Source organism: Engystomops pustulosus, chromosome 11 (genome assembly GCF_040894005.1).
Source record: "Engystomops pustulosus chromosome 11, aEngPut4.maternal, whole genome shotgun sequence".
In the NCBI taxonomy this organism is placed as follows: Eukaryota; Metazoa; Chordata; class Amphibia; order Anura; family Leptodactylidae; genus Engystomops; species Engystomops pustulosus.
In genome coordinates this window covers 63,163,432-63,191,158 of record NC_092421.1, presented here as the reverse complement: position 1 = coordinate 63,191,158, position 27,727 = coordinate 63,163,432, and the positions used below count along the sequence as shown (strand labels likewise).

Below are 27,727 nucleotides of genomic sequence, written 5' to 3'. Positions count from 1 at the left end.
AAATAGCCATAGGAGAACCCCAACGGCTTACTTAGGCCTACAATAGCGTTATATTTTCCTTTTTTTTGTTTGCTTGTGGCTGGGCTTGCTGGCATTAGTAGTGCAGCTAGTACCATATTGTGAGGAATTTGCTGGGAGACCTGCGACCGTTGTGTTTAGCTCTTAGTGACACGCATATCCACCTCAAACACCGAAGTGGGACAATTTATTAGGGGTTTGATTAGAATTAGGCAGAGTCTGCTGATTTTTTTTTTTTTTTACCTTTATTTCATTTTATAGCTCAAACTCATCAGGCACAGCACAAAATCCAGTTGTGTGCTGTCAGTGTAGGTTAGAAACTAGCCATAGCAATAGGAAAGCATCGTTTTGTTAAAAAAATTTAAAAAAATTAAAAAAAATAAACACACAGAAAAAAAAAATTAAAAGTTTACACTTTAATTTGGAAAATGTTTAACCCGAGGGCTAGAGGACGAGGGCGTGGACGTGGGCGTCCAACTACTGCAGGGGTGAGAGGCCGTGGTCCTGGGCGGGGTGAGACACCACCTGCTGATGAGGGAGCAGGGGAACGCCGCAGAGCTACACTCCCTAGATTCATCATGTCTAAAGTTACTGGGACTCGTGGTAGAGCACTGTTGAGGCCAGAACAGTGCGAAGAGGTGATGTCGTGGATTGCGGACAATGCTTCTAGCCATTTGTCCAACAGTCAGTCTTCCACGCAGTCCACCCATGTCACCGAAATCAGCACTCCTCCGGCTCCTCCACCTCAGCCTCCTTCCCCCCAGTCTGCCCCCTCCCAGCAAAATTTGGCATTTGAAGCGGCATACTCTGAGGAACTGTTTTCTGGACCCTTCCCACAGTCACAAACCACTTGTCCGGTTGCTGCTGTGCAATTTTCCGATGCCCAGGTTTTCCACCAGTCGCAGTCTGTGGGTGATGATGACATTATTGACTTAGTGGAAGAAGTGTGTAAAGAGGTGTCGGACGATGAGGAGACACGGTTGTCAGACAGTGGTAAAGTTGTTGTCAGGGCAGGAAGTCCGAGGGGGGAGCAGACTGAGGGATCGGAGGATGATGAGGTGACAGACCCAAGCTGGGTTGATAGGCCGGGTGAACACAGTGCTTCTGAGACGGAGGCGAGTCCTATAGCAGAACAGGTTGGAAGAGGCAGTGGTGGGGCCAGACGGAGAGGCAGGGCCAGAGCTGGTGCATCAGCGCCAAATGTTGCCCGTAGTCAAGCTCCCGTGGCGAGGGCTAGATTTTCAGAAGTCTGGAGGTTCTTTAAAGAAACACGGGATGACCGACGGACTGTGGTGTGCAACCTTTGCCAAACCAGGATCAGCAGGGGTTCCACCACTACTAGCTTAACTACCACCAGTATGCACAGGCATATGAATGCTAAACACCCCACTCAATGGCACCAAGCCCGTTCACCTCCGGCCGGGCACACCACTGCTCCTTCCCCTGTGTCATCTGCTAGTCAGCCCCCTGCCCAGGACCACGGCCCAAACACCTCCCGTGCGAAAACCCCATCTTCGCCTCCACGATCCTCCACAGCATCCACCAGCGTTCAGCTCTCCATACCCCAGACGCTGGAGCGCAAAAGGAAGTATAGCGCAACCCACCCACACGCCCAAGCCCTCAACGTCCACATCTCCAAGTTGCTTAGCCTGGAGATGCTGCCCTATAGGCTGGTAGAGACCGAGGCCTTTCGAAACCTCATGGCGGCGGCCGCCCCTCGGTATTCGGTCCCCAGCCGCCACTACTTTTCCCGATGTGCCGTCCCAGCCCTGCACAAGCACGTGTCAGAGAACATCATCCGTGCCCTGACCAACGCCGTTTCTGACAAGGTCCACCTGACCACGGACACGTGGACGAGTGCTGCCGGGCAGGGCCACTATATATCGCTGACGGCACATTGGGTTAACTTGGTGGAGGCTGGGACCGAGTCTGACCCTGGGGCTGCTCATATACTGCCAACGCCGAGGATTGCGGGGCCTACCTCGGTCCAGGTCTCAAAGGCCTACTATGCCTCCTCCTCCTCCCACCCCTCCTCCACCTCCTCCTCCTCCGAATTACCATCCGTGGGCATGGCGCCATCAGTCGGTAGCTCTAGGCACAGCAGCAGTGCCATTGCTAAGCGACAGCAGGCGGTGCTCAAACTGCTGAGCCTAGGCGATAAAAGGCACACCGCCCAAGAGCTATTACAGGGCATCACGGCGCAGACTGATCTGTGGCTGGCACCGCTGAACCTGAAGCCAGGCATGGTTGTGTGTGACAACGGCCGTAACCTGGTGGCGGCTCTGCAACTTGGCAGACTGACACATGTGCCATGCCTGGCCCATGTGTTAAATCTCATAGTTCAGCGTTTCCTCAAGACATACCCCAATCTGTCTGATTTGCTCACAAAGGTGCGCCGCATCTGTGCGCATTTCAGGAAGTCCAGCACAGATGCTGCCACTCTCAGGGCAGCGCAGCGCCGCCTCCAACTGCCCGCTCACCGACTGTTGTGCGACGTGCCCACGAGGTGGAATTCAACATTAACCATGTTATCCAGAGTTTACCAGCAGCGCAGAGCGATTGTAGACTGCCAGATGTCAACTTCCACCAGAACTGGTAGTCAGGTCAGTCAGCTTCCTCAAGTCTACAATGAGGAGTGGACATGGATGTCTGATATCTGTCAGGTGCTGAGTAACTTCGAGGAGTCAACACAGATGGTCAGTGGCGATGCCGCCATCATCAGCCTCACCATCCCGCTGCTTGGCCTGTTGAAAAACTCTCTGGTCAGCATGAAGTCGGAAGCTTTGTGCTCGTCACAAGAGACGGGGGAAGAAGATTCCCTTGTTGATAGCCAAAGCACCCTTAGGTCTGTTTCTCAGCGCATATCGGAGGAGGTGGAGGAGGATGAGGAGGAAGAGGAGGAGAATGTTGGCGAGACACAAGAGGGGACCATTGTTCAGTCCTTCACTGTTCAGCGTGTATGGGCAGAAGAAGAGGAGTTGGAGGAGTTGGAGGACGAGGAAATGGGCAGTCAGGCCAGTGAGGGGAGTGAATTCTTGCGCGTTGGGACTCTGGCGCATATGGCAGATTTCATGCTAGGCTGCCTATCCCGTGACCCTCGCGTTCAAAGAATTTATTCCAGCACCGATTACTGGGTATTCACTCTCCTGGACCCACGGTACAAGCAAAATCTTTCCACTCTCATCCCTGGAGAGGAAAGGAGTGTGAGAATGCATGAATACCAGCAGGCCCTGGTGCACAAGCTGAAACAGTATTTCCCTTCTGACAGCGCTAGCGGCAGAGGGCGTACTTCTGCGGGACAAGTAGCGAGGGAGAGTAGGCAAGCAGGCAGCTTGTCCAGCACTGGCAGGGGTACGCTTTACAAGGCCTTTGCCAGTTTTATGTCACCCCAGCAAGACACTGTCACCTGTCCCCAGTCTCGGCAGAGTAGGGCTGATCTTTACAGAAAGATGGTGAGGGAGTACGTAGCTGACCATACCATCGTCCTAAATGATCACACAGCTCCCTACAACTACTGGGTTTCAAAGCTGGACATGTGGCACGAACTGGCGCTGTACGCCTTGGAGGTTCTTGCCTGCCCTGCCGCTAGCGTGTTGTCCCAGCGGGTTTTCAGTGCAGCTGGTGGCATCATCACCGATAAGCGTACACGCCTGTCGACTGACAGCACTGACAGGCTGACGCTTATCAAGATGAATAAAGCCTGGATTTCTCCGGATTTTCATTCTCCACCAGGTGAAAGAAGCTCAACCTGAATAATGTATGCACTCCTCCTCCTCATTGTCCTCCTTCTCCTCCTCTTTGTACACCAAAGCATAGGAAACTGGCTATTTTTTGCCAGGGCCAACTGGCTCTAGCTATAGTACTCTATGTATTTAATTTTTCTGGAGGGCCACCTACCCGGTCCTCTGTTTTAAGCAATTTTTGGGAGTGCCACATACAGGCACTAAATCTATTTAATTTTTCTGGAGGACCACCTACCTGCTCCTCTGGTTTGAAAACTTTTTTGGACTGCCACATACAGGCACTCAATTTATTTAATTTTTCTGGAGGACCACCTACCTGCTCCTCTGGTTTGAAAACTTTTTTGGACTGCCACATACAGGCACTATCCAAATTAAATTGTCTCCATAGCAGCCTCCACATGTCGTCTTTTTAGCTGGCTCCACACGTTGTCTCCATTGCTACCTCCACACATCATCGCCATAGCTGCCTCCAAAAGTCGTCCATATAGCTGCCTCCATACATGGTCTCCTTATCAAACGAACTGTGTCAGGCAGAATTTTGGGTTGTTTTCATGGATTCCACATCAAACTTGTTAACTTTGTTGCCACCCTGCTGTGTAATCCACAAAATATACTGGCAAACTTTTATCATTTACCAATATTATTTCAGCGCTTCTTGCGCATCTGTTTACATTCCCCTCACCCGCCATATCCTAAACTTATAAGAACGCTACTACACTTGATCTTATACAAAAGGTTCTTAGAAGTGCTGTTTGGGGAGTAGCCTAGAGACAGGGGCTTGGATTGGCGAAAGCTCGCCTGGCTGCGGAGTGCCAGCTCCATCTCAAGATCCAACTAACATAGTTTTAACTGCAGCACCTTTAATCTACTACTAGTTCACTGCCTCCATACATCGTCCCCTTATCAAACGAGCTGTGTCGGGCAGAATTTTGGGTTGTTTTCATGGCTTCCACATCAAACTTGTTAACTTTGTCGCCACCCTGCTGTGTAATCCACAAAATATACTGGCAAACTTTTATCATTTACCAATATTATTTCAGCGCTTCTTGCGCATCTGTTTACATTCCCTTCACCCGCCATATCCTAAACTTATAAGAACGCTACTACACTTGATCTTATACAAAAGGTTCTTAGAAGTGCTGTGTGGGGAGTAGCCTAGAGACAGGGGCTTGGATTGGCGAAAGCTCGCCTGGCAGCGGAGCGCCAGCTTCATCTCAAGATCCAACTAACATAGTTTTAACTGCAGCACCTTTAATCTACTACTAGTTCACTGCCTCCATACATCGTCCCCTTATCAAACGAGCTGTGTCAGGCAGAATTTTCAGGTGTTTCACCAGATACATAGTGGAACGCGGCCCATCTGTCGCCGCCATGCTGGAGACCTGAAGTTGCAATCATAGCAGCGCAATATAGATGCCCCATACTGTCGCTCTTAATCATGGAACCATTTCCGTAAAAACAATTAAAAATAGAACCACTATGCTATTCCATTATTCCTAGGTGAAATATTCAAACGACCCGGCCTGCTTTGAAAATTATAATTTTTTCAAAGTAAACGCTTCTGGCCCCCAGGCCCATTTTGGGTGGGGAGGAGCCGAGAGACAGGGGCTTGGACAGGCGAAATCTCGCCTGGCAGTGGACCGCCAGCTCCATCCCAAGATTAGGCAGCCTCAGAGGCATCCATGCATGCTGCCCCTGCTGTTTCCTGTCCATTTTGCCTCCACGATTCTCCACAGCGTCCACCAATGTCTCATTTCAACTCTCTATACCCCAGATGCTGGAGCACGAGAGGATATGCAGCACATCATCCCCTTATCAAACGAGCTGTGTCAGGCAGAATTTTCAGGTGTTTCACCAGATACATAGTGGAACTCGGCCCATCTGTCGCCGCCATACTGGAGACCTGAAGTTGCAATCATAGCAGCGCAATATGAATGCCCCATACTGTCGCTCTTAATCATGGAAGTCGTCTCCATGGCTGCCTCCACATGTTGTCCCCTTAACAAAAGAGCTGTGTCAGGCTCATTTTTAGGGTGTTTCACCAGATACGTTATGGAACTTGGTCACTATGTCGCCACCATGCTGTGTTATCGACTAAATATACCGTCAACCTTTTGTTCACATAGGAAATCATTTCACCTCCTTTGGTGAAACCTGAGTCCATTTAGGGTATGTCGCCATGACACTCTCTAGCCTGCCACTGCTGCCACTGCCTCTGCATGCCGTCCCCTATAGTGTCAGGGTCAATTATTGCATGTTTTAGATGCTATCTAGCCTCATTCGGTCACTCTGTCATGGCCATGCTGTTGCCCATAATTTTGGCATAATGGTGCGATTAAGCAGCCTCAGAGGCATCCATGCATGCTGCCCCTGCTGTTTCCTGTCCATTTCCGTGGTGTTTCCATCCTTTTCTGAGGTTCCCAGGTGTTTGGCCAAGCTTCCCTGTGCAGAGCCTTGGTCCCCTTGAAAAATGCTCGAGTCTCCCATTGACTTCAATGGGGCTCGTTATTCGAGACGAGCACTCGAGCATCGGGAAAAGTTCGTCTCGAATAACGAGTACCCGAGCATTTTAGTGCTCTAGAAAATACAAAAAAATGATATCAGGGTACAGTGATGTCACAGTACAGGAATACTATTATATTCAGTGATGTCACAGTACAGGGATAATACACCCAGTGATGTCACAGTACAGGGATAATACACCCAGTGATGTCACAGTACAGGGATAATACACACAGTGATGTCACAGTACAGGGATATTACACCCAGTGATGTCACAGTACAGGGATAATACACACAGTGATGTCACAGTACAGGGATAATATACACAGTGATGTCACAGTACAGAGATAATACACACAGTGATGTCACAGTACAGGGATAATACACACAGTGATGTCACAGTACAGGGATAATACACCCAGTGATGTCACAGTACATGGATAATACACACAGTGATGTCACAGTACAGGGATAATACACACAGTGATGTCACAGTACAGAGATAATACACACAGTGATGTCACAGTACAGGGATAATACACACAGCGATGTCACAGTACAGGGATAATACACACAGTGATGTCACAGTACAGGGATAATACACACAGTGATGTCACAGTACAGGGATAATACACACAGTGATGTCACAGCACAGGAATAATACACACAGTGATGCCACAGTACAGGAATAATACACACAGTGATGTCACAGTACTGGGATAATTAAAACACACAGTGATGTCACAGTACAGGGATAATACACACAGAGATGTCACAGTACAGAGATAATACACACAGGGATGTTACAGTACAGGGATAATACACACAGTGATATCACAGTACAGGGATAATACACACAGTGATGTCACAGTACAGGGATAATACACACAGTGATGTCACAGTACAGGGATAATACACACAGTGATGTCACAGTACAGGGATAATACACACAGTGATGTCACTGTACAGGTATAATACACACAGTGATGTCACAGTACAGGCATAATACACACAGTGATGTCACAGTACAGGGATAATACACACAGTGATGTCACAGTACAGGGATAATACACACAGTGATGTCACAGTACAGGGATAATACACACAGTGATGTCACAATATGCTCAGTTTTGTTATAGTACAGGAATTATACAAACACTCACAGCAGATTTCACACCACTGGGGTAATATACACCATGATAGCACAGCTCAAAACTAATGCAAAAAAATCTGGAGTTTATGGGATATAAATACTTCTACAACCCACAGTACACAGGTACAGGATAACATTGCATTGTGGACACCTAGAAATGAATCATGACTCACTACGGGGGAGGGGAGGGGTTTTTTTTTGGGTGTTTGTTTTTTAAAGGAAGGTTCAAAACCACTGAGAATATTTGAGTAATATACAGACCCAGGGTTTACAGAGGTCTTCAGGTCACTGTTGACATTAGTAGCACCTACTCTGATGACCTCTCTCAAATTTATCTTACCCCCCCAAATATATCTGCCTTTCTGACTTTACATTATCTTGCAGTATCATTGCTACAGACAAGCTCGGGGACCTGCTGTATTTAATCTATGGCTGCATTGGTGGGTCATTTCTGGTCTGGGGCCCAGAGGTGGAATGAAGCCTCCTCTAAACTTAATAGTCAGAGATATGTAATAGAATGTATCTAGAATTTCTGTTTGACATGTTTTTATGTATTCTTATGTCAGAGAATGCCATGCTACAGAGGCTGTGTGCTCAGGCAGACGGCTCATATGTAGATCAAAGTCCTAAGTAAACTTGACCACTATGTCACTCAATAACTTTCGAAACGGCCTTAGCCAAGGTCCTCCATTATTGACTGACCTATATGTGAGCTGAAAGCGTCCATTAGTAATCCCGACTGTTTTCCCCGCTGTCAGCGCAGAAGACAAACGGTCATGAACTTGTGTTGCAATGTACGATTCAAGCCAAAATGTCCCCACGCGAAAGACCTTAAGTCCTCTATTGATTTCATGGATGTGACAGGAGATGGACAAATACTCCACAAAAAACAAATGTTATTAGAGCTCGACATTTTCACCAATCTTTCCAGTCTTACTCCACAATGCCGCTTCTCCTCTTGTCCGTTTGTCTTTCCATCTTCACCTCGGAAATAGCAGCAACTTCAGAACCGTAAGTTGACTTTGGTGAATTGATATGCACATGGCCCCAAAGGTAATCCATATAATCTAGCCAGCGAAAACTCTCCACACTGGAACATGCTGGGGATGAGATTTTATACGTTTTATAAAATTTCGGTGTCTCCCTTCACAAGGAAGGGGTTTGCTATAAGCTGTGTCCACTTTCACCAAAATGGTTTAAAAGTTGTACAAAAGTATCATCTAAATATTGTCAACATGCACGAACCACTGCAATAACTACAGACATCTGTGGCGCAGGTCAAGTGCCGTTAGGGGAGTCGTTTACCCTGAATCACTCACAGAATGGATTTGCATAACGACCCCCTTCCATCCTTGCTGTAATGAGCTGTAGCCGGCTGCTGGTTAGATATTTAGGGTTTGTTGACAAAATTGTGGTGCATCTCGGTGGAGTGAGCTGAAGGCACACCTTAAAGCATTAGTGTTGTACCCTTGTATAAAAATAAGTTCTCTTTATGGTTTCTGCTATCAAAACCATGTAACCTGCCTTCCAACCTTGTATATTTATTTGGTCTGGACTTGTTAATGAAGACCTGTCAGGTCAGTTTAGGATCCTAAACCAATTACAGGTCCTTATAGACCATTTATAGTCTTTATATGGAAAAAATAGAAAATAGTGTTTTAAATTGTCCTGACAGGTTCCCTCTAAAGTTTGTGAATCTAAAGTATCCATTCAGGCCCTCTTAATGGGCTTTACTATTCAGGTCAACGGCTTAAAAATTATCCTGAGAAAGGGAATGAAAAAGTGTGGCGCACAGGTGGGACAATCCCACTACCCCTCTATTCGTTGTCTAAGATACTCACAGGCTGGTTTTAGACATGGTGGGGCACAGGACATCACAGGGGATGGATCTTCTAATGCCACCAGCTTTCAGTTGCTGCAGTAAAGTACATCTTTACCCCGGCATTCAACCAAGGGGTGTTAAAGGAGAGATAAAACCTCACAACACAGAAATCCAGTGGCAGGGGGCCTTTTTAAGATGGGGGGGCCCTGGACAATTGCCTTTTTTGCCCTGCTCTTTCTCCATCCATGCTAACAGAAATAGCCCGGAAATAGAGTACAGTGTCCGGCTATCTCTGTCAGCATCATAGAGGCACATGTATGACCAGCTGCTTTGTTCATTTGGGGTAAAAAGAATCCCCTCGAAACAGCAGGTTGTCCCCTTTCCTAATGATAGGGGAAAACTTAGATGTTTACTTTAGTGGCTGGACATCCTTTTTAAAATGGGATTGCTTCACTCATTAACATTCAGCTAAAATTTTTGCCAATATCTGTGTCTCCATATGGTAATATGGGTGGAGCCCGACTGTCTGATATTGACTAGGACCCTCTATCCTCTATCATCCCCTAACATCATGTCTCTCAACTATCAGATAGGTGTCACTGGGTGGGATCATCCATCTGACAGTAGAGATCCCAAAATAATGCCTGCTTGGGCACTGAGGGGGGCTAAGGATTAGGGATGGAACAATGATGAGTAGCTTTTATTACTACAAGGTAATATGTGTGGGCAGCAGATGCAGAAGAAGAGACAGGATGAAAATGGATTTCCTTAGCAACGCTCAGACAGTGAGTAGCTAAGGAAATACTTCCAAAATTGTTAAAGTCTTATTTACTTTTCTTCAACATGAGACACAAAAATAAATGTTCCAGAAAGAGAAATAATTCACATAAAGTTAATAAAAATGTTTGTTTTGTTCTCATTTGAGGTACTATGCAATCACGGTGCCCGCTCAGATGCTCTACCCCTCGGAAGAAAAGGCATGTGTTACTTTCTACAAGCTAAAAGGGCAACTACAACTCAAAATGGAGTTAAAGAATGAAGAAAAAAGTGTATTGGTTGCCGAAGACACAATCAACAACCCTATATATTTTCATTGTTATTCTTTTGAGGTGAGTGCAGAATAGTTATGTGGCAAATTTAACTAGGAGGCCATGTGTATTGGGGCTACCCAATATGTCATTCTTTTATGTCAGGGTCGGCGTCAGCCCTGGGCATACCTGGGCAAGTGCCGAGGCCCAGAGCTGCTGGGGAGGGGGGGGCACTTAAGGCTGTATGTAAGGAATCTAATGAATCCATAGGGTGGAGGGGGGCTTATATAAAATAACTATAAGGGGGCTGTATATAAAATAACCATGAGGCGTCTATTTGGGATGATAAATTTGGGAATATTTTAGGGAACAGGAGACGGTTTTACTTTCTGAATTTTTAATGCCGCCACATGAGCTCACTGTAAAGGGGCCCACTGAGGCTCTGTCGTCCAGGGGCCTACTGAAACCTGGAGCTGACTCTGTGCCATGACCAGCATACTGTATTTGGAAATGGGGATAGGGTAGTGAACTGAACCTGTAAATACAATGTGGGGGTCTTCCTATAATACGCCATCTTTTGTCAGCTCCCCACTGTGGAAAAAGATGAAGTCTGGTTCTTTCATGTTTCTGCTCATGGAGACTCCATAAACATCGACCGGTCAAAGAAGATTCTGCTAATTAAAGGCTTTCAATTTAATTACATCCAGACTGATAAACCCATCTACAAGCCTGGCCAGACAGGTAAAAAACCACAGGACCACCTTGTTTATTTATGTCATCGAAGATGTTAAAACAATTTGTGAAGTTCATGACATATATCATATTTATATTTATCGTTCCAGTGAATTTCCGTTTAATAACCCTGGATAAGCATTACCATGCTAAAAACGATAAGGTAAAATGTTTACATACTCTTTATGTTATTTTTGTGGATATTTGTATCATGGACAACTTTTCTCCTAATTCCCCCATTTGTAGCCAACTGAACCACTGTACTGAAAAATGGTGGCTAACAAATAATTGGGCATGTTTAAATTTGACATGATATGAAGACAGGAAGCGGTGCGAATCATGTGCTTTCCACAACCTCTGTCCCTGCCTAGTTTGCAGCCCTGTCTTAAAACCTAAGTGACAACTGGGTGGTGGCCCCTTACTTAGATTTGTGCACTTGTCTAACAGGCACCTACATAATGGAGGAAATAGGATTGCAGTTGATTGGTGTAACACTATAGCATGCTCATATGCAAACACAAAACAAGCTGAAAGAGACTGATGGCTAGTATCATCCATCTGCAGAGCATACACCTGTGGTGTTTTACGTAGCCAGGAAAACTCATATTGCTGAACTAGAACTTGCCTGATATCTGATTTTTCTTGACATAGACCAAATAATTATCCACCAAACTTCAAATACCAATTATATAGTTGGCCAGTTCCATCACTGGTAGAATGACCTCCACCACTTTTGGTTTTTGTGGTGACCCCTCATATTGCTAACCCTAAAAACTAGTATCAACCACTTCTCAACACAGATAACGGAGCAGGAGGTCTATTACATCTATACAGTCATTAGCAGCACCAGTTTGAAGATATATAAGCAAGAATGGGTTTAGTCTTACTATGTAACTGAGATTTCGACAGACAGAATAAATCGTATGGTCAAACTGCGGAAGGATGACACCAGCGGTTAGTACTGCGACCCGGAAGCTTTGGCCTTTTGAGTCTTATATATATATATATATATATATAGTATAAATACTGTATGTTGTATGTTTTTCTTGGACTGTAACTATGGCTAAATTTACATGTAACAATATAATCTTTTTTTTTTTACAGTATCCACTGGTGGAACTGCTGGTGAGTATATAATGTCGCCACATGAGTTCACTGCAAAGGGGCCCACTGAGGCTCTGTCATCCGGGGCCTACTGAAACCTGCTCCATGTTTCTTTATGGGATGGAAACTCTCACTGCATGTGTGGGCCTCTTATACCATATTTCTGAGGAAGAGGTGGCAGTGATGGCACCTGGGGCTACATTGATGAGTAGCCAATGGCTGTTGCTCCAGGTAGTTGATTGGTTCCCCTTACTTTTGATGGCCTAACAATAGTAAATCCTGGAAGATCCCTTTATGGTTGCACACATCTTGGAAGTTGTACAGAGGAATTTGTTCATGGATATAGAACGCACTAGAACATAGGGGCACATTTACTTACCCGTCCTGCTGAGTTCAACAAAAGGGCATTGTCCGACTTTAATGCACTGTGCCGCGACTCACTAAGATCGTGCCCCCGATATCCTGCATGTGTCGCTTCCCCTCTGAGGTCTGCCCGAGTTCACCTTCTTTTAAGTGGAGCATGTAAGTGCATTGTATTGCGACACAATTTATCAGTTGTCCGAATCAGTGGGATCGTCCGACGGCCCGCCCCATATCTGACGCATGAAAACCAATCATGTGCGACACAATTTCCAGAGCAAACCCCTGTTAAATACCTGTCAAAGCCGTGCAAAACCCGAAAACTGTGCAAAGTTCAACGAAAGTGCGATCCACTACCCTTAGTAAATGAGCCCCATTGTGTAATCCTAAGTGAGCTAATTCATTTCTAATAAGTAAAGGACTATATTGTCTACATATTATTCCAAAAAAAGAGAGATGCATCTGCAACATCCCCCACCGGGGCCTAGCCTTTTCTTGGGGCCTGGAGGCAGCCGGGGCCCAGAATACCAGAGTGGCTGGCGGTTGCGGCCTAGGCACGCTAGTGTCATGGTGCTTGGTATGGGGACCAGAGGGCTGTCCTACAGCCTGGCAGGTCTCCAGCAGGTGGTGTGTGCAAGAAATTATATGGAGTGAGAGGCTGTGTACTGGTTCTCCCTGGGGCAACCCTTAGAGTCTGTAATATGTGTCCCTGGTAGATGGATGGGGCGCCCTAGCAGGGACCAGACGTAGGCAATGTTGTGCATAAAGATAACTTACAGTTCTTTATTCAACCAACGGTGACAACGCGCCAAACAATTCTGTACAAGTGCAGTACTGGAGTGATTGTGGAGAGGAACCTCAGGAGTTGTCTCAGCAGCCTGGATGCAGGGGCAGGCTGGGAGGTAGCTGTGTCCAATCCTGGAAGCTGCAGCTTTGTCCTGTTTATGGTTCAGTATCACTCTGTGTCAGGTTGATGAGCTGAGGCCTAGCAGCTTCTCCTGTGGTGAGAGCTGGGCCTGAGAGATCTGCTCTCTCTGAAGTTTCTAGAACTCTCTCCGAGCTCTGACTGACTAACTCCTCCCCTGACTAAGGGTTTAGTTACTCTCTAGTCAGGTGATCTCCTCCTCCAATCACACTCCAGTTACAAACAGTGGAACATCATTGGATGATAACATAACATTGCTGTAACCCTTGCCTATCCAGCTGCTCAATTACCTGAGCATATGTGTAGTGTCCTGCAGGGGAGCTGATCAGACTCACTACCAGGGGGACACACATATAAGGGGCTTATTCGCAACAACTCCTCTGCCTTGCATTGGCAGGGATGTTGCACATCTCCCCAAACAAAGAACCAGAATATGAATTCATTTAAAAAAACCTTCAAATTTATTTAAATTTCATGAAAGGAACTAACATTTAAAATGTATTAGATTTGTATTAGCAGTAAAAACAGGGAATATACACAAACAGACCACTAGGTGTAAGAAAATGCACAAATACAATGGGGCTTATTTACTAAGGGTCGCGGATCGCACTCTCGTTGGACTGTTCGCCGTTTTCGGGATTTGCACAGCTTTGACAAGTATTTAACAGGTGTCTGCGCTGGGATTGTGTCGCACGCGATCAGATTTTGGCGCAGCTGCACTGGCTTTCATGCGACAGAAATCAGGGGTTGTGCCGTCAGACGATCCGACTGATTGGGACGGAGCACAGGATTTAACTTGCAGGATATCGGGCGCACAATCTTAGTGAATCGCGGCACAGTGCATCAGACAATGCACTTTCTGTGAACTCCGCGGACCGAGTAAGTAAATGTGCCCCAATGTATCACTGTTTAAATAAACAGCAGGGAACTATGCCCATTAATAATTGATTCACAGAGCAAGAGCTACTCACAAGTATGTATATAGTATAAGGCTAAATAAAGTAAGTAAGTGCCAAGCGCAAAGAGTCCTAAACTCACCCTGTTAGTGGCTGACTGAAGTTTACCTGTTGTAGACATCTATATATTGTCTACGTCTATACCTTATAAATTCATGCCTATTATGTCACTGCTAGGAGTAAGGATTTCTGCACATAAATGTATTTAAAGGACATCTACAACCAGAATGAGGGATTGTAAACCAAGCACACTGTCATACTGGCGTATGCCCCATCTGGTAGAATCTGCTCTTCTTTTATCTTCTAATTCCCTGGTTTGTAAGAAAAAAAATGGCTTTAAAATTATGCAAATGAGCCTTAGGGGCTCCAGGCTCCATTAACACCTATGAACATCTGGAGCTCCTTAGGCTCATTTGCATAATCATAAAAGCCTTTTTTTTTCTTACAAACCAGGGAATAAGAAGAAAGAGCACATCCTACCAGGGGGGCACACACCAGTATGTCAGTGTGCTTGGTTTACAATCCTACATCCTGGTGGTAACGTCCTTTAAGCAACACATCCCAATTTATTTCTATAGTCTCATTAACACAGTAGTGGTTATCACAGGGATGTGTATAAGCCGACTACCCAAGGTGCAGGTCCTATTTACAGCTATTAACTGAAATTATTTGTGTAATAAAAAGTTCAGCAATTTTCCAATATTACGTACTGTGTATATCGATTTCTCACAGTTTTCTAGATCTTTGCTTGATGTCATTCTATAGAAAGCTTCACAATTTTCTTCCAGTGAACAGGAATCTCTCCATGGTCATGTGATGTCGCACAGGTGCACGGCTCGTTAGTATCACATGGCTCTCATACCTCTCTGCTATACTAACTTCTCGTGCATTGGTGTATGCTCGAAGTAAACATGGAAGCTTTCTATAGCAGGACAGCAAGCAGAGATCTAGAGATCTGTGAGGAATTGATACAGAAAGTATATTGGAAAACTAGGTAACTCTTCATTACACAAACAATATCAATTATTTGCAGAAAGTGGACAATCCCTTTAACCACTGTTTGGGACTCTTGACTTGACAAGGAGGAGGGGCTAGTAAGGAAAGTATGACCTATAGTTCAACTACAAATTTAAAGCAAAAATTTTAGTCCCAGATAAGGAACCATAAATGTTCATTTTCTAACAGGATACAGATAATAATCGGATTGGACAGTGGTTGGATGTCAGCCCACGACAAGGAATTGCGGATTTAAGTTTTCCTTTAGCGGATGAGCTACCACTCGGAGTTTACACAATAAATGTACCTGGCGGATACAAAGCTACATTTCTTGTAAACGAATACGGTAAGAGTTTTCATTTTCAGTAAAATTAATACTTGTCATTTATTTACCTTATGTCACTGTTGAAATTTCGATCAGAAAAAAACTGATCTGTCCTGGTCGTAGAATACAGAGGATCAGAAGTGATCGGTTAGTAATGTCTTGTAATGCTCGTATGGGTGACCGGAACGTGACCAGTGTGTGGTCTGTGCTGATATCAGATGAGGTCTAGGAAATCACAGTGAAAGTCCTCATGATGATGAAGGACTCAACTTTATTTTGTGTCCTACACTTACAATAACAGATATGAGCAAGCGGCAGGGTATAAAAAACTATCTAAACTGAGAGAACTTGAAAAACACTATCTAGACTGAAGATCATTATTTTTAGTTGCATTAAAAGGGCTGTCCTAAGTTTTATTGTTATTTGTGGCCTAATGGATAACAATTTGATACATAGGAGTCTGACCCCAGGTCATCTCCAGGTTTCAGTAGACCCCTGGGCGACAGAGCCTCAGTGGGACCCTCTGCTCACATTGCAGCATTCAAAATTCAAGAATTAAAACAATCTTCTGTTCCCTAAAATATTCCTTAGTTTACCTTACCAAACAGCCCCCTCATCGTTATTTTATATAAGCCCCCCTCATGGTTATTTTATATACAGCCCCCCTCATGGTTATTTTATATACAGCCCCTCATGGTTATTTTTAGAGATGAGCGAGCACTAAAATGCTCGGGTACTCGTTATTCGAGACGAACTTTTCCCGATGCTCGAGTGCTCGTCTCGAATAACGAGCCCCATTGAAGTCAATGGGAGACTCAAGCATTTTTCAAGGGGACCAAGGCTCTGCACAGGGAAGCTTGGCCAAACACCTGGGAACCTCAGAAAAGGATGGAAACACCACGGAAATGGACAGGAAACAGCAGGGGCAGCATGCATGGATGCTTCTGAGGCTGCTTAATCGCACCATTATGCCAAAATTATGGGCAACAGCATGGCCATGACAGAGTGACCGAATGAGGCTATATAGCATCTAAAACATCCAATAATTGACTCTGACACTATAGGGGACGGCATGCAGAGGCAGCGGCAGCAGGCTAGAGAGTGGCATGGCGACATACCCTAAATGGACTCAGGCTTCAAACCAATGGGTGGCAGAGAGGAACCAAAGGAGGTGAGCAAGAAGCGCTCAAATAATATCGGTACATGATAAAAGTTTGCCAGTATATTTTGTGGATTACACAGCAGGGTGGCGACAAAGTTAACATGGAAGCCATGAAAACAACCCAAAATTCTGCCTGACACAGCTCGTTTGATAAGGGGACCATGTATGGAGGCAGTGAACTAGTAGTAGATTAAAGGTGCTGCAGTTAAAACTATGTTAGTTGGATCTTGGCATGGAGCTGGCGCTCCGCTGCCAGGCGAGCTTTCGCCTATCCAAGCCCCTGTCTCTAGGCTACTCCCCAAACAGCACTTCTAAGAACCTTTTGTATAAGATCAAGTGTAGTAGCGTTCTTATAAGTTTGGGATATGGCGGGTGAGGGGAATGTAAACAGATGCGGAGGAAGCGCTGAAATAATATTGGTAAATGATAAAAGTTTGCCAGTATATTTTGTGGATTACACAGCAGGGTGGCGACAAAGTTAACAAGTTTGTTGTGGAAGCCATGAAAACAACCCAAAATTCTGCCTGACACAGCTCGTTTGATAAGGGGACCATGTATGCCTACAGTTCATGCCAGTCGCTGCACTGGCTGCCAGTCTCCTTTCGAATACAGTTTAAAATAATAACCCTCATCCATGAAGCTCTGTATAATGCTGCACCCCCTACCTCTCCTCTCTTATCTCAGTCTATCGCCCAACCCGTGCTCTTAGATCCGCCAGTGATCTTAGATTAACCTCTACCCTAGTGTGGACCTCCCACTCGCGTCTCCAAGACTTCTCTAGAGCTGCACCAATTCTATGGAATGCTCTGCCCCGGACTATCAGACTAATACCTAACCTCCAAAGTTTCAAACGTGCTCTTAAAACCCATTTCTTTAGGCAAGCCTATAACACTCATTAACTGCATTAAGTTTTAACTCTTCTACTAAACCGTCCTGTGTCGTCCTCCCATCTGTTATCCAGCAACCAACAGGCACCAGACTTCTCTGCAGTCCCATTCACCCTGGACCTGGTATATAAGATGACGGCTGAGTGGTTCAAGCGACAGCAATTCCATTTATTATATTTTGTTCTATTCTCTAAGAAGAATGGCTTGACCATTAAATATTCTTTTACCTCGTGTTACCCCATCATCTTCATAAACCGTAAGCTCTGGCGAGCAGGGACCTCACTCCTGTTGTTCCATACAAATGTTGTGCTCTGTAACATTACATTTGTATTTGTTTCCTATGATTTGTAAAGCACTACGGAATATGATGGCGCTATATAAATAAAGATTATTATTATTATTATTATGGAGGCAGTGAACTAGTAGTAGATTAAAGGTGCTGCAGTTAAAACTATGTTAGTTGGATCTTGGGATGGAGCTGGCGCTCTGCTTCCAGGCGAGCTTTCGCCAATCCAAGCCACTGTCTCTAGGCTACTCCCCAAACAGCACTTCTAAGAACCTTTTGTATAAGATCAAGTGTAGTAGCGTTCTTATAAGTTTGGGATATGGCGGGTGAGGGGAATGTAAACAGATGCGCAAGAAGCGCTGAAATAAAATCGGTAAATGATGAAAGTTTGCCAGTATATTTTGTGGATTACACAGCAGGGTGGCGACAAAGTTAACAAGTTTGATGTGGAATGCCCTGTAATAGCTCTTGGGCGGTGTGCCTTTTATCGCCTAGGCTCAGCAGTTTGAGCACCGCCTGCTGTCGCTTAGCGACGGCACTGCTGCTGTGCCTAGAGCTACCGACTGATGGCGCCATGGCCACGGATGGTAATTCGGAGGAGGAGGAGGTGGAGGAGGGGTGGGAGGAGGAGGAGGTATAGTAGGCCTTTGAGACCTGGACCGAGGTAGGCCCCGCAATCCTCTGCGTCGGCAGTATATGACCAGCCCCAGGGTCAGACTCGGTCCCAGCCTGCACCAAGTTAAGTGTAGTAGCGTTCTTATAAGTTTGGGATATGGCGGGTGAGGGGAATGTAAACAGATGCGCAAGAAGCGCTGAAATAATATCCCTAAATGGTAAAAGTTTGCCAGTAAATTTTGTGGATAACACAGCAGGGTGGCGACAAAGTTAACAACTTTGATGTGGAATCCATGAAAACAACCCAAATTTCTGCCTGACACACCTCGTTTGATAAGGGGACGATGTATGGAGGCAGCTATATGGACGACTTTTGGAGGTAGCAATGGAGACAACGTGTGGAGGCTGCTATGGAGACAATTTAATTTGGATAGTTCCTGTATGTGGCAGTCCAAAAAAGTTTTTAAACCAGAGGAGCAGGTAGGTGGCCCTCCAGAAAAATGAAATAGATTGAGTGCCTGTATGTGGCAGTCCAAAAAAGTTTTCAAACCAGAGGAGCAGGTAGGTGGCCCTCCAGAAAAATTAAATAGATTGAGTGCCTGTATGTGGCAGTCCAAAAAAGTTTTCAAACCAGAGGAGCAGGTAGGTGGCCCTCCAGAAAAATGGAATAGATTGAGTGCCTGTATGTGGCAGTCCAAAAAAGTTTTCAAACCAGAGGAGCAGGTAGGTGGCCCTCCAGAAAAATGGAATAGATTGAGTGCCTGTATGTGGCAGTCCAAAAAAGTTTTCAAACCAGAGGAGCAGGTAGGTGGCCCTCCAGAAAAATTAAATAGATTGAGTGCCTGTATGTGGCAGTCCAAAAAAGTTTTAAAACCAGAGGAGCAGGTAGGTGGCCCTCCAGAAAAATTAAATAGATTGAGTGCCTGTATGTGGCAGTCCAAAAAAGTTTTCAAACCAGAGGAGCAGGTAGGTGGCCCTCCAGAAAATTGAATAGATTGAGTGCCTGTATGTGGCACTCCCAAAAATTGTTTAAAACAGAGGACCGGGTAGGTGGCCCTCCAGAAAAATTAAATGCATAAAGTACTATAGCTAGAGCCAGTGGGCCCTGTCAAAAAATAGCCAGTTTCCTCTGCTTTAGTGTACAAAGAGGAGGAGAAGGAGGAAAATGAGGAGGAGGAGGAGTGCATAAATTATTCAGGTTGAGCTTCCTTCACCTGGTGGAGATTGGAAATTATGAGAAATCCAGGCTTTATTCACCTTAATAAGCGTCAGCCTGTCAGCGCTGTCAGTCGACAGGCGTGTACGCTTATCGGTGATGATGCCACCAGCTGCACTGAAAACCCGCTCGGACAAGACGCTAGCGGCAGGGCAGGCAAGAACCTCCAAGGCGTACAGAGCCAGTTCGTGCCACATGTCCAGATTTGAAACCCAGTAGTTGTAGGGAGCTGTGTGATCATTTAGGACGATAGTATGGTCAGCTACGTACTCCCTCACCATCTTTCTGTAAAGATCAGCCCTACTCTGCCGAGACTGGGGACAGGTGACAGTGTCTTGCTGGGGTGACATAAAGCTGGCAAAAGCCTTGTAAAGCGTACCCTTGCCAGTGCTGGACAAGCTGCCTGCTCGCCTACTCTCCCTCGCTACTTGTCCCGCAGAACTACGCACTCTGCCGCTAGCGCTGTCAGAAGGGAAATAGTGTTTCAGCTTGTGCACCAGGGCCTGCTGGTATTCATGCATTCTCACACTCCTTTCCTCTCCAGGGATGAGAGTGGAAAGATTTTGCTTGTACCGTGGGTCCAGGAGAGTGAATACCCAGTAATCGGTGCTGGTATAAATTCTTTGAACGCGAGGGTCACGGGATAGGCAGCCTAGCATGAAATCTGCCATATGCGCCAGAGTACCAACGCGTAAGAATTCACTCCCCTCACTGGCCTGACTGTCCATTTCCTCCTCCTCCAACTCCTCCAACTCCTCTTCTTCTGCCCATACACGCTGAACAGTGAAGGACTCAACAATGGTCCCCTCTTGTGTCTCGCCAACATTCTCCTCCTCTTCCTCCTCATCCTCCTCCACCTCCACCTCCTCCGATATGCGCTGAGAAACAGACCTAAGGGTGCTTTGGCTATCAACAAGGGAATCTTCTTCCCCCGTCTTCCCCCGAAGCTTCCGACTTCATGCTGATCAGAGAGTTTTTCAACAGGCCAAGCAGCGGGATGGTGAGGCTGATGATGGCGGAATCGCCACTGACCATCTGTGTTGACTCCTCGAAGTTACTCAGCACCTGACAGATATCAGACATCCACGTCCACTCCTCATTGTAGACTTGAGGAAGCTGACTGACCTGACTACCAGTTCTGGTGGAAGTTGACATCTGGCAGTCTACAATCGCTCTGCGCTGCTGGTAAACTCTGGATAACATGGTTAATGTTGAATTCCACCTCGTGGGCACGTCGCACAACAGTCGGTGAGCGGGCAGTTGGAGGCGGCGCTGCGCTGCCCTGAGAGTGGCAGCATCTGTGCTGGACTTCCTGAAATGCGCACAGATGCGGCACACCTTCGTGAGCAAATCAGACAGATTGGGGTATGTCTTGAGGAAACGCTGAACTATGAGATTTAACACATGGGCCAGGCATGGCACATGTGTCAGTCTGCCGAGTTGCAGAGCCGCCACTAGGTTACGGCCGTTGTCACACACAACCATGCCTGGCTTCAGGTTCAGCGGTGCCAGCCACAGATCAGTCTGCGCCGTGATGCCCTGTAATAGTTCTTGGGCGGTGTGCCTTTTATCACCTAGGCTCAGCAGTTTGAGCACCGCCTGCTGTCGCTTAGCGACGGCACTGCTGCTGTGCCTAGAGCTAGCGACTGATGGCGCCATGCCCACGGATGGTAGTTCGGAGGAGGAGGTGGAGGAGGCGTGGGAGGAGGAGGAGGCATAGTAGGCCTGAAAGACCTGGACCGAGGTAGGCCCCGCAATCCTCGGCGTCGGCAGTATATGACCAGCCGCAGGGTCAGACTCGGTCCCAGCCTCCACCAAGTTAACCCAATGTGCCGTCAGCGATATATAGTGGCCCTGCCCGGCAGCACTCGTCCACGTGTCCGTGGTCAGGTGGACCTTGTCAGAAACGGCGTTGGTCAGGGCACGGATGATGTTCTCTGACACGTGCTGGTGCAGGGCTGGGACGGCACATCGGGAAAAGTAGTGGCAGCTGGGGACCGAATACCGAGGGGCGGCCGCCGCCATAAGGTTGCGAAAGGCCTCGGTCTCTACTAGCCTATAGGGCAGCATCTCCAGGCTAAGCAATCTGGAGATGTGGACATTAAGGGCTTGGGCGTGCAGGTGGGTTGCACTATATTTGCGTTTCCGCTCCAGCGTCTGGGGTATGGAGAGCTGAACGCTGGTGGATGCTGTGGAGGATCGTGGAGGCGACGATGGGGTTTTTGTGCCAGGGTCCTGGGCAGGGGGCTGACTATCAGCTGACACAGGGGAAGGAGCAGTGGTGTGCACGGCCGGAGGTGAACGGGCTTGGTGCCACTGAGTGGGGTGTTTAACATTCATATGCCTGCGCATACTGGTGGTAGTTAAGCTAGTAGTGGTGGAACCCCTGCTGATCCTGGTTTGGCAAAGGTTGCACACCACAGTCCGTCGGTCATCCGGTGTTTCCTTAAAGAACCTCCAGACTTCTGAAAATCTAGCCCTCGCTGCGGGAGCCCTCGCCACGGGAGCTTCACTACGTGACACATTTGGCGCTGATGCACCTGCTCTGGCCCTGCCTCTCCGTCTGGCCCCACCACTGCCTCTTCCAACCTGTTCTGGTCGAGGACTCTCCTCCGTCTCAGAAGCACTGTGTTCACCCGGCCTCTCAACCCAGCTTGGGTCTGTCACCTCATCATCCTCCGATCCCTCAGTCTGCTCCCCCCTCGGACTTCCTGCCCTGACAACAACTTCACCACTGTCTGACAACCGTGTCTCCTCATCGTCGGACACCTCTTTACACACTTCTTCCACTACGTCAAGAAGGTCATCATCACCCACAGACTGCGACTGGTGGAAAACCTGGGCATCGGAAAATTGCTCAGCAGCAACCGGACAAGTGGTTTGTGACTGTGGGAAGGGTCCAGAAAACAGTTCCTCAGAGTATGCCGGTTCAAATGCCAAATTTTCCTGGGAAGGGGCAGACTGGGGGGGAGGAGGCTGAGGTGCAGGAGCTGGAGGAGTGCCGATTTCGGTGACATGGGTGGACTGCGTGGAAGACTGACTGGTGGACAAATTGCTCGAAGCATTGTCGGCAATCCACGACATCACCTGTTCGCACTGTTCTGGCCTCAACAGTGCTCTACCACGAGTCCCAGTAACTTCAGACATGAACCTAGGGAGTGTAGCTCTGCGGCGTTCCCCTGCTCCCTCATCAGCAGGTGGTGTCTCACCCCGCCCAGGACCACGGCCTCTGACCCCTGCAGTAGTTGGACGCCCACGTCCCCGCCCTCGTCCTCTACCCCTAGCCCTCGGGTTAAACATTTTGAAAATGAAAGTTATAACTTTAATTTTTTTTTAACTTTTTTTTGTGTTTTTTTTTTGTTTTTTTTTTTTGTGTTTTTTAGTTTTTAAAACCAAACGATGCTATCCAATTGCTAAGGCTATTTTCTAGCCAAGTATGAAAGCACACTGCTATGCCAGATGAGATGACGCTGAGTTATGAAAAAATAAACGTAAAATAAAAAGGAAATGGCAGACTGTGCCTAATTGAAATCCAACCCCTACTAAATTTTCCCACTTCGGTCTTTGCGATGGATATGTGCGTCACTAAGCGCTAAACACAGCGGTCGCAAGTCTCACTACAAATTCCTCACAATTTGCTAGTAGATGCACTGCAGCAAGGACAGCCACCAGCAGATCAACCAGAAATAAAATATATATAACGCTATTGTAGGCGTAAGTAAGCCGTTTGGATTCTCCTTTGGCTAATTTCTAGCCAAGTATGAAAGCACACTGATGAGATGACGCTGAGTTATGAAAAAATAAACGTAAAATAAAAAGAAACTGGCAGACTGTGCCTAATTGAAATCCAACCCCTTATAAATTTTCCCACTTCGGTCTTTGCGATGGATATGTGCGTCACTAAGCGCTAAACACAAAGGTCGCAAGTCTCACTACAAATTCCTCACAATTTGGTAGTAGATGCACTGCAGCAAGGACAGCCACCAGCAGATCAACCAGAAATAAAATATATATAACGCTATTGTAGGCGTAAGTAAGCCGTTTGGATTCTCCTTTGGCTAATTTCTAGCCAAGTATGAAAGCACACTGATGAGATGACGCTGAGTTATGAAAAAATAAACGTAAAATAAAAAGAAACTGGCAGACTGTGCCTAATTGAAATCCAACCCCTAATAAATGTTCCCACTTCGGTCTTTGCGATGGATATGTGCGTCACTAAGCGCTAAACACAAAGGTCGCAAGTCTCACTACAAATTCCTCACAATTTGGTAGTAGATGCACTGCAGCAAGGACAGCCACCAGCAGATCAACCAGAAATAAAATATATAACGCTATTGTAGGCGTAAGTAAGCCGTTTGGATTCTCCTATGGCTATTTTCTATCCAAGTATGAAAGCACACTGCTATGCCAGATGAGATGACGCTGAGTTATGAAAAAATAAACGTAAAATAAAAAGGAAATGGCAGACTGTGCCTAATTGAAATCCAACCCCTACTAAATTTTCCCACTTCGGTCTTTGCGATGGATATGTGCGTCACTAAGCGCTAAACACAGCGGTCGCAAGTCTCACTACAAATTCCTCACAATTTGCTAGTAGATGCACTGCAGCAAGGACAGCCACCAGCAGATCAACCAGAAATAAAATATATATAACGCTATTGTAGGCGTAAGTAAGCCGTTTGGATTCTCCTTTGGCTAATTTCTAGCCAAGTATGAAAGCACACTGATGAGATGACGCTGAGTTATGAAAAAATAAACGTAAAATAAAAAGAAACTGGCAGACTGTGCCTAATTGAAATCCAACCCCTTATAAATTTTCCCACTTCGGTCTTTGCGATGGATATGTGCGTCACTAAGCGCTAAACACAAAGGTCGCAAGTCTCACTACAAATTCCTCACAATTTGGTAGTAGATGCACTGCAGCAAGGACAGCCACCAGCAGATCAACCAGAAATAAAATATATATAACGCTATTGTAGGCGTAAGTAAGCCGTTTGGATTCTCCTTTGGCTAATTTCTAGCCAAGTATGAAAGCACACTGATGAGATGACGCTGAGTTATGAAAAAATAAACGTAAAATAAAAAGAAACTGGCAGACTGTGCCTAATTGAAATCCAACCCCTAATAAATGTTCCCACTTCGGTCTTTGCGATGGATATGTGCGTCACTAAGCGCTAAACACAAAGGTCGCAAGTCTCACTACAAATTCCTCACAATTTGGTAGTAGATGCACTGCAGCAAGGACAGCCACCAGCAGATCAACCAGAAATAAAATATATAACGCTATTGTAGGCGTAAGTAAGCCGTTTGGATTCTCCTATGGCTATTTTCTATCCAAGTATGAAAGCACACTGCTATGCCAGATGAGATGACGCTGAGTTATGAAAAAATAAACGTAAAATAAAAAGTAAATGGCAGACTGTGCTTAATTGAAATCCAACCCCTAATAAATTTTCCCACTTCGGTCTTTGCGATGGATATGTGTGTCACTAAGCGCTAAACACAGCGGTTGCAAGTCTCACTACAAATTCCTCACAATTTGGTAGTAGATGCACTACAGCAAGGCCAGCCACCAGCATATCAACCAGAAATAAAATATATAACGCTATTGTAGGCGTAAGTAAGCCGTTTGGATTCTCCTTTGGCTATTTTCTAGCCAAGTATGAAAGCACACTGCTATGCCAGATGAGATGACGCTGAGTTATGAAAAAATAAACGTAAAATAAAAAGTAAATGGCAGACTGTGCCTAATTGAAATCCAACCCCTAATAAATTTTCCCACTTCGGTCTTTGCGATGGATATGTGCGTCACTAAGCGCTAAACACAGCGGTCGCAAGTCTCACTACAAATTCCTCACAATTTGCTAGTAGATGCACTGCAGCAAGGACAGCCACCAGCAGATCAACCAGAAATAAAATATATATAACGCTATTGTAGGCGTAAGTAAGCCGTTTGGATTCTCCTTTGGCTATTTTCTAGCCAAGTATGAAAGCACACTGATGAGATGACGCTGAGTTATGAAAAAATAAACGTAAAATAAAAAGAAACTGGCAGACTGTGTCTAATTGAAATCCAACCCCTTATAAATTTTCCCACTTCGGTCTTTGTGATGGATATGTGCGTCACTAAGCGCTAAACACAAAGGTCGCAAGTCTCACTACAAATTCCTCACAATTTGCTAGTAGATGCACTGCAGCAAGGACAGCCACCAGCAGATCAACCAGAAATAAAATATATATAACGCTATTGTAGGCGTAAGTAAGCCGTTTGGATTCTCCTTTGGCTAATTTCTAGCCAAGTATGAAAGCACACTGATGAGATGACGCTGAGTTATGAAAAAATAAACGTAAAATAAAAAGAAACTGGCAGACTGTGCCTAATAGAAATCCAACCCCTAATAAATTTTCCCACTTCGGTCTTTGCGATGGATATGTGCGTCACTAAGCGCTAAACACAAAGGTCGCAAGTTTCACTACAAATTCCTCACAATTTGGTAGTAGATGCACTGCAGCAAGGACAGCCACCAGCAGATCAACCTGAAATAAAATATATAACGCTATTGTAGGCGTAAGTAAGCCGTTTGGATTCTCCTATGGCTATTTTCTAGCCAAGTATGAAAGCACACTGCTATGCCAGATGAGATGACGCTGAGTTATGAAAAAATAAACGTAAAATAAAAAGTAAATGGCAGACTGTGCCTAATTGAAATCCAACCCCTAATAAATTTTCCCACTTCGGTCTTTGCGATGGATATGTGCGTCACTAAGCGGTAGATGCACTGCAGCAAGGACAGCCACCAGCAGATCAACCAGAAATAAAATATATATAACGCTATTGTAGGCGTAAGTAAGCCGTTTGGATTCTCCTATGGCTATTTTCTAGCCAAGTATGAAAGCACACTGCTATGCCAGATGAGATGACGCTGAGTTATGAAAAAATAAACGTAAAATAAAAAGGAAATGGCAGACTGTGCCTAATTGAAATCCAACCCCTACTAAATTTTCCCACTTCGGTCTTTGCGATGGATATGTGCGTCACTAAGCGCTAAACACAAAGGTCGCAAGTCTCACTACAAATTCCTCACAATTTGCTAGTAGATGCACTGCAGCAAGGACAGCCACTAGCAGATCAACCAGAAATAAAATATATATAACGCTATTGTAGGCGTAAGTAAGCCGTTTGGATTCTCCTTTGGCTATTTTCTAGCCAAGTATGAAAGCACACTGATGAGATGACGCTGAGTTATGAAAAAATAAACGTAAAATAAAAAGAAACTGGCAGACTGTGCCTAATTGAAATCCAACCCCTTATAAATTTTCCCACTTCGGTCTTTGCGATGGATATGTGCGTCACTAAGCGCTAAACACAAAGGTCGCAAGTCTCACTACAAATTCCTCACAATTTGGTAGTAGATGCACTGCAGCAAGGACAGCCACCAGCAGATCAACCAGAAATAAAATATATATAACGCTATTGTAGGCGTAAGTAAGCCGTTTGGATTCTCCTTTGGCTAATTTCTAGCCAAGTATGAAAGCACACTGATGAGATGACGCTGAGTTATGAAAAAATAAACGTAAAATAAAAAGAAACTGGCAGACTGTGCCTAATTGAAATCCAACCCCTAATAAATGTTCCCACTTCGGTCTTTGCGATGGATATGTGCGTCACTAAGCGCTAAACACAAAGGTCGCAAGTCTCACTACAAATTCCTCACAATTTGGTAGTAGATGCACTGCAGCAAGGACAGCCACCAGCAGATCAACCAGAAATAAAATATATAACGCTATTGTAGGCGTAAGTAAGCCGTTTGGATTCTCCTATGGCTATTTTCTAGCCAAGTATGAAAGCACACTGCTATGCCAGATGAGATGACGCTGAGTTATGAAAAAGTAAACG

General features: G+C 45.7%; 1 protein-coding gene across 1 annotated transcript in view; it reads left to right on the top strand.

Annotated features, from left to right (window-relative positions):
• The first annotated feature begins 8,252 nt into the window (after positions 1-8,252).
• The window catches only part of LOC140106766 (alpha-2-macroglobulin-like protein 1), a 62,768-nt gene continuing 43,293 nt past the window's right edge, over positions 8,253-27,727 (top strand). Inside the window, exons 1-6 of the mRNA XM_072131384.1 lie at positions 8,253-8,427; positions 10,164-10,347; positions 10,851-11,007; positions 11,109-11,161; positions 12,103-12,123; positions 15,529-15,685. Coding sequence (XP_071987485.1) covers positions 8,360-8,427; positions 10,164-10,347; positions 10,851-11,007; positions 11,109-11,161; positions 12,103-12,123; positions 15,529-15,685 — 640 coding nt within the window. The 5' untranslated portion in view covers positions 8,253-8,359. The remainder of the gene's footprint in view (positions 8,428-10,163; positions 10,348-10,850; positions 11,008-11,108; positions 11,162-12,102; positions 12,124-15,528; positions 15,686-27,727) is intronic.